Here is an 11,509-nt window from a genome sequence, read left to right as displayed (position 1 = left end):
CTGACTGACTGACTGACTGACTGACTTGCTCTTTCATTCAATTTTTAAAGAAAGCACTTTTTGCCTTTGGTTGTTTTTTTTTCAGTTGGGGTTCAGTTTTTTAAATAAGCCGCCTTGGAATGGCACTGCACATTCACTGGCCACATGGTTTGAGTCTAAGCATGTAATTCCTGCAATAATACTACGAGCTCCCTGTAAAACTGATCACTTACACTTCCTTCCATGTCAGCTCCTCTGAAACTACATGCAAGACTGAATTATAATATGCATAACACTTCAGGGGAACAAGCAGCTGACGTAGATTGTTGTGGGTCCTTTCCACAGGAAGTTCTTGTTCTTCTTCTATTCAAAATTGTTTTTAGTCTCTTGTGTTACCTCTTTAGCCTTCTCACCAGGCTTTCAAGCCCAGTGCTTTTAGCTGTTTAAGTGGGCTGAAAACCACTTGCACGCACTAGGTGAACTAGGTGAAAAAAAATATGTTTACATGTGAAAGGATTTTAGTTTTACTTGGGTGCCACGTGAGGAGCTTGTAAGAAATTGGAGAAGCAATAAAGTGAAATAAAAGACAGGATTTGCATACACCCCGCCGTCACTCAATGTAAGGAATGTGCTGTGAGGCACAAAACAATGGCAAACTGCCCCATGCAGCGCCTCACTTGGATGTGTCTGCAGTCTTGGAAGCTTGACTACCCTACGTTCTCCTACAAATGGACCTTGAGCTTGTTTGGAGGTTCTAGCAGGGGAGCGCAGCTACCGTATACCCTTGACCGATGAACGGTACCGTCTCTATCGGGGAGGTCGTCCTCTTCGACCGAGCGCGCAGCTTCGGGAGGGACGCACATGGAGCGTTGAGGGAGGAAGGGGACACCCGCCTAGCCAGCCAGATCAGCCGAATCAACCCTGGCGATCAATGGGGTGACAGATGTCGCAGCCAGATCGCCCTCACATCCAGGCAAGCTACTCTTGCAGGCAGGTATTTATAGCTCTGCATTGCCGATGCTCTTTACCTCATGGTTGCCAACAACGGCTAAGAATCTAGCGACACAGCGCATGGAATCACCATTTTGCGGCGCCACAACCTCTCGGAGAAACAGTTCTTACTCCAGTTTAAAAATTTTAGCGAAATTCTTTGTGGTGAGACGTCTTTCCAGAAGGCTTTGCGAAACTTGCAAATTAGCGGGTTCCCATTGGCTGCTGCTCCGCCCGTCACCGCCCCGTGGCCTGCGCGGGCCCGGCGCTGATCGCGGCTCGGGCGGGGCCGCCGGGAGCGCTCTGCCTCGGGGCGTCCTGTGCTCGCTCGGCTTCGCCGCTTAACCCTCCGTGTGTGTGAGTAATGTGGCATTTCCCTCTTCCCGTTCCCCCGCCAGACAGTGCCCGTGCCTCGGTCCCGGACTCCCCGTGGCTGCCAAGAGCTTGTCCCCGGGAGGGGTGGGAGCTGGTGGCCCTGGGCTCTGCCTGTCCCACGCTGAGCACGGGGCGGGCCCCCGGTTGTGTTGTGGGTGCAGAGTGGAACCGCTGTTCCAGGGGAACCTGCTGAATGCAGGCAGGGAATATCGGGTTCGAGAGTCCTGGATTCGCGGGACGTGTGAAGCACGGCTGGTCCCCGGCCCTCTTCACCGATGTTCTTCTGGTCCGTCTTCTTAGGAAGATGCGCGGGAGCGATTGCTTCTTGGGCTGATATTTATGTTCCCTCATTCCCCCTGTTAGCTCAGATGGCCTTCATAAATCACAGCAAGGGATCAAATTTTTCACCAAGTCCCTTTTCCTGTTGAGGTGTCAGGCTGAGGGGAATGGACAGCAACCTACCAGCAATTGCAGCTCCTGACTGCAAATTGCCACTAAACCTCTTTCTGATGAAGGGCGAAGAAGGCAGAAAGAAGCTCTTTCCATCAGATTTTAGTTCACAAGTTGGACTTTCTTCCGGTATGGCACAGCAGGCTCAGTCGTAGGAGCCTAGAATGCTACAGCTCATTTCAAAGCTTGTTGATCCCCTGGTATTTACAAAGCAAGCACCTGCTATGCCTTTACCTTCCTTTTGCCTCTGCTGCATTGAGGTGTGTTGAGCATCAGTGACTTGTGATGTCCTGTGACCTCTCCACTGGCCTGATAAGAGCAGGCAGTGGCACTGAGGAAAAGTGACTCTTCTGTTTCCTTAGTTTTTTAAACTACAATTTAAAAATCACCTTTGGCTTTTTTTTTTCTTCTTCTTCTGTGAATGTAGCTATATTACAAGTAGCTCCTGTTTCATTCTGTTCTTTTGTGTAGTTCACAGTGATACTTTTCTTCAGTCTTTTGGTGTGTTTCTAATTCACTGCTATATTTATCAGCGGTAGAGATACTACTTGGCAGTGTTTGAGTTCCCTGTGACTGAGCTAAGAGCAGTCAGAGGCCCCTGAGCAGGCGGGGGTGGAATAGCCTGGCTCATTGGAATTCCCATGGCCTGATGCATCTCATGTTTTGTGTTCTCTTTTCTTGCCTGCTGGCTAGCAAGCAGATCACTTTGTGTGTGCTCAAGGTCTTTTTTCCCTCCGCTTATGAAGGAGCACTTGAAACATTGGAAACTGGAGGTTATTGTTCACATGCCAAGACCTCTTTTCCAGAATTGCTTGAATTGTGGATTGAAGTTGACCATAAATCACCTTACAGAGGGAGAACAGCTCTCAGTTGCAGCAAGAACTTGCTGTTATGGAGTTCTGCATGTGAAATGCCAGTATGATTAAATTTGATTGCTCTTGGCTTACGGTTCCACAGTGGAATCCAGCTCCTGCTGAGGCTAAACACTAGTCTATTCAATAAAATAACAATTAATAGCCTCATTTATGAAGTCATTAAAGAACTAAAATGCTGCTTGCAAAGCATTTGATCATCTGAAAAGTCTATGAAGTTTTGCATAGCAACAGGGTTTATTAATAGAAAGAAATGCGGCCTGTACAAGGATAAGTAGTGCAACACTCTGAAACACTGTATTTTAATCTGGATTATTAAGAAGAAACAGGCCATTCTTCTAAAGTTTCTACTGATCTGATGGATTACCACAGCTAGAAAAAAAAGTGAGAGGTTTAAAATTACATTCCCATGCTTCACCTAAACCAGTAGAATTAATGTTTAGATGCTTTCGGCATTCCTTGTTACAAGGTCTACTAGTTTTGGAAACTCGTGTTTACAGCCTCTTCTCTTTGATTAAGACCTGGCTTTTAGTGGTGAGTAACTTCAGTGCTAAAACTGTATTTTCTAAAAGTTTTAAGAATTTTCTTTGGGGTGATGTTTTATTTTTTCTGTTATCTCCTACTTAGCAACTTGATGCTTACTTTTCCTGAATTTCAGGGAGATGAAAAGTCTATGAAATAGTTTGACTTGACTGTGCAGCAATAAAATCAAATCAGTTTAGACTGAAACTTTGCTAAAATATTTTGTCAAAAATTAACTGGCTGCTATTGGATTTCTGTATAATTATTAACTTACTATCTCTTGTAATTCCTTTAGGTAACAGAAAGTTTGAAGAAATGTCTGCAAAACCAAAACTTTACTACTTTGATGGAAGAGGCAAGATGGAATCGATTCGTTGGTTGTTGGCTGCAGCTGGGGTCGAGGTTTGTTTTAGAGTTTTTTACTTCTAGCTGCACATTGGTAAGCTTGAGGCAGATCACATGTTATTAGTCAAAAAAGAAAAGGGATCCCAAGATGCAATAGTAAATGAACTTGGGCTATTCAGTGTAATTAAATACCTTTACTTCAGGTACATGAAAGCATGGCTTCAAGTTACATGTTTTCTGAGCAGTGACACTGTAAGCAGTGACACTTGCTTAACACAAGACTGTGTAATCCTTAATTAAGCACTTGATTACTGACCCAGAGCTGCTGAGCTGATAGATGTGTTCCTCACATAGTGTTATCTGTGCCCAGTGAACAGCAATTTACTTTCTCTAGTCTTTCAGTTTTCAGTTGAATGCTCACACATGCTGCATCCTCCATAATAAGCTTAACACAAAATATGTTGTCTTGCATCATTTAGAAGATGAAACTTAGCAGGGTGAAGTGAGCAAACAGACCCACATGTGTAGGGAAATTAGAAATCTCTGTGCAGGAGGAAAAATACTTCGCTACAACAGAGAAGGAAGATACCACTTTAATTTTTTCTGATTGTACGTAATTTACTTATTCATTTGCTGTCCATTTTGGTGGTAAACTGGTAGTACAGTTTGAGGACAAAAAGGACTACTATTCACTCTGACTGTCCTCTTTTACACAATAAGCTGTTACAGTATATACAGTTACTTGTGTACTGAGCCAAGGAATACAAGTTTTTTAAAAAGACCACCAGTCTTTTTGTGAAGGCCTTGCAGAAGGCAGAACTGTCTGCTTCTCTCTATCATTTGTTCCTATATTTGAAGTCCCTCTCTCTTCTTCTTCTTTTTTTTTTTTTTTTAAGTTTAAAAAAAAAACTGTTGATGAATATACACATGTATTACTATATTTGTTTTCCTTGGAATATTGTTTTCTCAGCTTCTCATCAGCAGAAACTTGAGTTCTGAATTTTAGACTGTTTTTACACTTGCTATGGTTCAACATTGGCAGTATGTTAATATGCCTAATCTTCTGGGGTTTCCCTTGGATAGCAAATCTTAATTACTAACATGAGTGGCACAGATGTTATGAGGGAGGCTGATTGAGCAAGGCATTTGGGGATTGGTAACATCAACCATTTTCTAGTCTCCATGTTCTGTACTGATCACAGACATGTATGGTACATGCAAACACATATGTGGATATCTAACTTTGCTGTCTTAATCTTGAAGTCAGTTTCTCCATAACACTGATTGGACTGGCCATGCTCAACCATATTGAATGCAACTACATCCATCTGATCACCAGCAATTCTGTATCTTTTTGTTTCTCATCTTGTGAATAATTAATCTTCAGGTGTCTGAAACATGCATCTGTATTGAAATTCCTGCAGGGCTTGCTACTTGCTACATTATTTTGTAAAAGCTTTGTTTTAACTTCCAAAGGATTTGTTCCTGTCTAACTCCCAAATCAAAATATGGCATAGATTTTTTCCACATTCCAGAAAGCATCTTAAGGACAGCCTAGACTGTATTGTTGATTGTTTCCCATTACTGCCTGTTTAATACCAAACAAACCATCCTCACTCAAGTTCTTATTGCCTGTTCTTCTGTTAGGGTTACCCTTAGCAGCACTTATCAAGTGTGACAGTCCAGCACTTCTGTCCTAGGTGTGTTCTCCCTTAGAGCCATATGTGAAATGGAAAGAACTCTGATGTATATTATTTTTCTTTTATGGTGCTTTAAAAGCTTATCTCTTCTAGAAATGTGAAAAGATTCTTACTTCCTCTTCTTCCTCACTCTCTTTTGTCAGTTTGAAGAAGAGTTTTTGGAAACTCGAGACCAATATGAGAAGCTCCTGCAAGGTGAGTCCATGTGAAACCTCAAGAAAAGTGTAACCAAACTTGGAGAAAATGTGTAAAGTCTTTGAAGGCTGTGTGTCTTCCTTTCCACACAAAAGAGTAAAGCTTGAAGATGAAATTGCAAACTGAGTATCTTTCCAATGTGGAGGGTTTGCTAGGCCTCTGAATTCTTCTCTTCTCCATTTGTCTACAATCTTACCTGGTCCCATAAACTTAACCATGGGCTTCAGTAACCAGAAAATATGTATCCCAAAATTTCATTTTCCATCCTGATAGAGCTTAAATATTGGTCATAATAGAGAAATCTGTGAATCTAACATTTGCTTCAAATTGTGTTTGAATAATGGAACAGATTTTGATTTACCTTGTTTAGAACTCAACAGTTTATTCAGTTGAGATGTTTAGTGTGATTGTCTCCACTGCATTTGAATTTCATTTTAAAAGCAGCTGTACACAGTCCTGACTGCAACTACAGTGAAATTTTTTTATAAGGAAGGATGGTAACTCACAATAATTTTGTTTTTCAGTTTAATTTGTCTGCACCACTATAATTTATTCTGTGCAGGGAAGAACTCTAGTTTAATACAATGACTACCGACAGAAAGCTCACCATAAAATCAGTGTTCCACTGAAGACAGCAAGAAATCTGACATGGAGTTATTAGATTGGTCAAATAATATGTGTCCTTCCTTTTAGGTGGATCCCTGCTGTTTCAGCAGGTGCCCATGGTGGAGATTGATGGGATGAAGATGGTGCAGACCAGAGCCATCCTCAGCTACATTGCAGCAAAGTACAACCTCTATGGGAAGGACCTGAAGGAAAGAGCCTTGTGTGTAGCAGTATTACTCTTCTTGAACTTAGCTCAGATGGATGCATGTAGAATTAATGGCATAGAAGCACACACACCTGTGCACAATCACCTCGATACACAGTTGGGCCTCAATGATACACAACTTGCAGTTAGATGAAAGCCAACTGATTTGTTCTAACTCAGTTACTTTTCACATAAAAATATTTGAGTCATATTGTGCCTTTATGAAAGATTAATACAGCCTGACACAGGTATTAGAGATGTGACTGGCATGTAGATGCTGAACTGCTTTTGTAACCAGAAAACTCTGGAAAGAAGTGGTTAGTTTCTAACTTTTGACTGCAAAGTAAGAGCTGTCATTGACATTATCTGTGGTTGCATGATGTCCCACTGCACTGTACAAAGTGTGTAGTTTAGATCTTTGGGAGCTGGGGCAAGAACAGCTAAATGCTGTTGAAAAACTATTGGTTTCATGTGCAATAACATCCATGTGAAATTACATCTTGATATTGTGTCTATGAAGAAAAAAAAGTAGGATCGAGCTGTCTCAGTATGTAGCATTTTAAATGTCCATCTACAGTACAAAACTTGCTGTCATAGCTCTGGAAAAGGGACAATCCAAAGAACTGCTGTACTGGTAATTTAGCTGGATGAAGAATCTGGTATGCCTTAGACTTTAACCCCATTATTTATCTATTTGGCTGTACTTGGACTTTGGATGAAATTCTGAAGGTGGGATACATCCAGACAATTAAGTCAGTTGGGAATTACTTCTTGTGGTGTTTCTTTGGTGATTGTGAAGTCATCTGTAACACCAAAGTTACAAACTTAACCTCTGTGCAATCCTGTTTAATTGTTGCACAATGAAGCAAGTAAAGAGCCAAAATCACTGCAAATACAAATAAGACTCCCACTGTGACATGTTTTTTTTAATTGCAGAAATTATTTCCATGAGGGGGTGTGTTTGAGTGGGGGAAGACATCAGGACAGGGGGATGGGAAATTCAATGTTTACTATCCTAAAACAAATATAAGGGAATTCTGCTTGTGAAACCTTTTATTTAAGGTTTTTGTTTGCTTTGGTTTTAAGGATTGATATGTATGTTGGAGGAACTGAAGACCTTATGGGCTTCATTTTGATGTTCCCTTTCTTATCAGCAGAGGACAAAGAGAAACAACATGCTCTTATAGTTCAGAAGGCAACAAGCAGGTATTTCCCAGTGTATGAAAAGGTATGGAGGAGGATAATTTTCTTCCCTGGTTCTGGAGGGATAACAATGGGAACACTGGGTATTTCAACACAGCCAGAAGCAGAAGTGTCAGTGCAGTGCTTTACACCTGGACATCCATACTGTCTGTTGGCTGGAGGGAGGTCAGAGGAGTATCAGATATATTGGGGTGGGTTGGGTCAACCCATGAGACTTTCAGTGTATTTTCTTCCCCATGTCCAGGTGAGGAAGGGAGCAGTAGAGCAGCTTTGAAGGGCTTCTGGTGCCCAGGCAGGGTCAACCCACCACAGTAATTTGCATTGCAAAAGCAGTGCTAATTGTCTTCTTTGTTTAACATTTCAAATACATCTTACTGGGTTTTTGTAAACACAGTAATACACAGCTATCACTGCTGACTTCAAGCCATACTGGAATTTTGGTGTTTTTCTAACTGATAATTTGATAGATGGGACCCAAGAGGTACTCTCAATGGAAATTAGTATGCATGGACAGGATGATCTAGCAGGAATAGCTCCCTCCTCTCCATTTTAGAAACTAAAGAAAAGAGAGGTTTTCACTTAGTGAGGCCTCCTATTGGTGGTTGCCAGGGTGCATTCTGCCCTATATTCCACTTGTTGCATCTTAGCCCTAATGCTTTAGGCTGATCACCTCTCTTTTATACTCTCTGTTTTCCCACTGAAGCTGTAAAAACATATAAAAAAATTCCAGATAAATTAGACTTGAAAGATGTGAATACTAAGAAGGTATCTGACCCTATAGCCTAGTACACAGGGTTACCTTGAGCTATAGGAAGAAAGCAATGGTAAGAAAAACCCTGGGATTCTAGATTTCTGCTATAAAATGATCAGTGACTGCTGGCACATCCCCTGTTCCCCATTAGCTACATGGGAGAGAAAGGTAAAAATGAGACAGTAGTATTGTCAAAGAAAGTGTGCCTGTGCATTTTGAAAACATGAACCTCAACTGGCTATTGACACCTGAGTGTTTCACCTATGACATTTTTAGGTTTTGAAAGACCATGGGCAGGACTTCCTTGTTGGCAAGAATTTTAGCTGGGCAGATGTTCATCTTCTTGAAGCCATTTTAATGGTAGAAGAGAAGAAGTCAGATGTACTCTCAGGCTTTCCTCAGTTACAGGTATCTTAAACTAAAAAGATTCTCATATGGCTGTAAATGTGATGAATGATATTTCAAAGTCTGTTATGTGTAAATAATTCCACAAAACATTTGTTACCTTTTCATTGTAGTCTTGCTTTTCCTGCTTTGGGAAGAGCCATGTAAGATGTTTCATCTAGAGAAGCTGTTATTTCCTGGAGTAACCACTGTACACATCTGAAGAAATGCACCCTTCCTTTTTTTGACTCTTACCAGTTCTGTGATTATGGGGAAGATATTTTCTGGATCACAAGAACTGATCTGAGTATTGTACATATTATAAACCACAGATAACTGTTAACACTTCATCCCATATCAATACAAGGCAAAAGGCTCATTTGTAACTGTGGAAAATAAAAGGGTTGAAGTGAGTGGGAGTAAAATTCATCCACAGTTAAAACTGGATTTCCTGTCTTGTCTCCACATACAGCTTGTTAAAGGATGTTAAACAAATTAGTAAAATAGGGTTTTTTCTTGTGTTACTTTCTGTTCTTTCAATACCATGTACTTACTGTTTGCCTTTTAGGCATTTAAAGCAAGGATAAGCAGCATCCCCGCAATCAAGAAATTTCTTGAGCCAGGAAGCCAGAGGAAACCTGTTCCTGATGATAAGTATGTAGAGACTGTCAGGAGAGTTCTCCGCATGTATTATGATATAAAAGCAAATTAGTTTGCCTGGCTGCAGGCTGTAAGAGAACTTCCAGATTGCACACATCCAATTTCACCACAAAGGAAGGTGAAGGGATGTTCAAGAGGTGTTTCAGTGGGCAGAAGGTCATGCTCTTACACAAAATACAGTAGGCAGGTATTTTTTATAACACTTCAATACTAGCCTATTTTCTCCTTCATTCATCTTGAGATTTTTTCTGGTAATTTTAAGCAAGTGAAATGGCAGCAACTGTCACACTGTCTTCCTAGGGACTTTGTGAAACAGCAGAAAAGAGAAATGTGAGCAGCTGACTGATAGCTTTAGTAAGTCATTCTACTTCTGAGAACTTTTTTCTAGATCCAGATCAGAATTTTATATTATAATTGTTTCCAATGTAGCCTTTATTCTTCTTTAATATCACTGTTGGAAAACGAAACAAGTAGTTTTTAAAGGAAGTAGGAGTGAGGTCATTCTCTTGCCAGTTCTACTGGACATCAGTGACTTGTCTCAATATCAGCACTGTGCCTTTATAACTAAGCTGCACTTTTATTACTGAATTAGGAAATAAACTGACTGCCAAATGATGTTTTATTTAACTGCTCTATCTAGAGGACCTGTACTAATCAAATAAACTTTTTATGTAGTCACATTGTAGTCCTGTTGTCTGGTGAATGAAAGCTGGGGCTTGCAAACATAATTTTTCCTTTTCTTGGAGGATAAATTCTTCATATTTGATTTGAGGTCATTAACTAACATGCCTTCTGGAAAGGCTTATTTTGTTTGTGTTTATATACAAGAGAATGGAGATGTGAAGGAGATATAGTAAACCATCACACAAACCTAATACAGCTCCTATCTACTACCAACCAAACTCAAAATGTTGTTTCTTTTACTCTTTTTTAAACTCTATGGTTTCCACAGACAACTAGACAAAGGAATTAAAATTGTTTTAACCCCTTCAACAAATGGCACTTTGGTTTTGAAAAGCTGCTCTGCAGGATATTACCTTGGTGTTTCATACTTATTTTTTATAGTTCTATATTGATGAATGTAGAACTTTACAAGAAAAGACTTTTCTCAATCTCTAATGGCCCTGGTTTATTTCTGTTAGCTATTGGTTGAGAAATAAGATGCTGCTTGACACTGGGATGTAGTAAGTACACTCATCTGATATTTGATGAACAAGTTGCCAACTTAGAGAGCTCGCCAGACTCCCCAGGTTCAGCACAACTGCAGTTTTGAGTGCTACAAACACTCTCCCCTCCTTGCCAGGTATACAGTTTGTATTGACCTACAGTAATTGATCAGCTAGTGTAATGTCAGTTGCAATTACAATTTAGTCCTTGGTTTAATCTCAGATTAGTTTAATAGAAAAGTTTGGAAAACGCTGTGATAATTGATCATAATTCCTTTGCTGAGTGAACTTTTTCTCCAAAAAATAAGGGAAGTTGTGGTATAATGCTGTTCAAGAGTTCCACAAGCAAAGATGCAGCAGATGTAGGAGGTGCCTCTGCCAGTACTTTTTGGTGATAAGCCTAACAGCTGATGGTTAGGCTTAGCTGGTGGTACAGCAGCAATGAATGTGAGCAAAACAGTTGACACTGAAGTCTTGCCAGGGTTAACTTCAGCTCAAGAGTGATTGTGTAATTTGGTCCACCCTTGGAGCACATTTTTCAGTTTAATTTCATCCAGAAAGAATCCAGTTTGTGCACTCCAAGATCACACTGTGATGGAAGCTAAAGCCCAATTAAGAAATTAATTTTTAAAACATCCTCATGTTCCAGACCACTACTATAGACGTATCCGTAAGGCTTCAGGTCTGGCTGAAGTGATGGCTCATTTCCTGATATTTCAGTAAATTGCTTTTAAGAAGTTAATTTTATTTCATTATTTTTTATTTATCTTCTTGATTTGTTTTGCAATGAAAACACCTGACAGTGTTTATACATTGTGTGGACTTCTCCATACAAAATCTACTGTGGTGGCAGGGCTACATAGTGTGACACAGTGCTGTGGGTTAACTCTGTCTGATAACCTTCTTATTTTAATATTCCCATGCAGGTTTGTCAATTTACTTTCTAACCTATAAAGAGCAGCAGGTTTATAGACTATTATTGTGATATTTCATTTTGTGAGCAAACTATAGATGAAATCAGCTTAAATCTAAGCCTTTCATAGAGTATCTTATTTTACTGAGCAACCTTGAGTCCTGGTAAGCACTCCAGCAGTAATTATTTAGGG

The 11,509-nt window shown here is 40.3% G+C and overlaps 1 protein-coding gene across 1 annotated transcript; it reads left to right on the top strand.

Annotated features, from left to right (window-relative positions):
* Positions 1 to 1,201: 1,201 nt before the first annotated feature.
* LOC130251608 (glutathione S-transferase 3) lies at positions 1,202 to 9,915 on the top strand. The gene is made up of 7 exons (XM_056488359.1): positions 1,202 to 1,326; positions 3,484 to 3,590; positions 5,377 to 5,428; positions 6,122 to 6,254; positions 7,326 to 7,467; positions 8,470 to 8,601; positions 9,146 to 9,915. The coding sequence occupies exons 2-7, from the start codon at positions 3,504 to 3,506 to the stop codon at positions 9,287 to 9,289; spliced, it is 690 nt and encodes a 229-aa protein (XP_056344334.1). The 5' UTR covers positions 1,202 to 1,326; positions 3,484 to 3,503; the 3' UTR covers positions 9,290 to 9,915.
* Positions 9,916 to 11,509: the final 1,594 nt, after the last annotated feature.

This window comes from Oenanthe melanoleuca, chromosome 3 (assembly GCF_029582105.1).
Source record: "Oenanthe melanoleuca isolate GR-GAL-2019-014 chromosome 3, OMel1.0, whole genome shotgun sequence".
Taxonomy (NCBI): Eukaryota; Metazoa; Chordata; class Aves; order Passeriformes; family Muscicapidae; genus Oenanthe; species Oenanthe melanoleuca.
This window is presented reverse-complemented; position numbering and strand designations above follow the sequence as displayed.

What these genes read in the sequence shown, in the direction of transcription:
- LOC130251608 (XM_056488359.1), top strand. Translation starts at nt 3,504, where the DNA reads ATGTCTGCAAAACCAAAACTTTACTACTTTGATGGAAGAGGCAAGATG. An exon ending in TGGCTGCAGCTGGGGTCGAG is followed by an intron (nt 3,591 to 5,376) that starts GTTTGTTTTAGA and finishes CTCTTTTGTCAG; the next exon opens with TTTGAAGAAGAGTTTTTGGA. An exon ending in ATTTCCCAGTGTATGAAAAG is followed by an intron (nt 7,468 to 8,469) that starts GTATGGAGGAGG and finishes TGACATTTTTAG; the next exon opens with GTTTTGAAAGACCATGGGCA.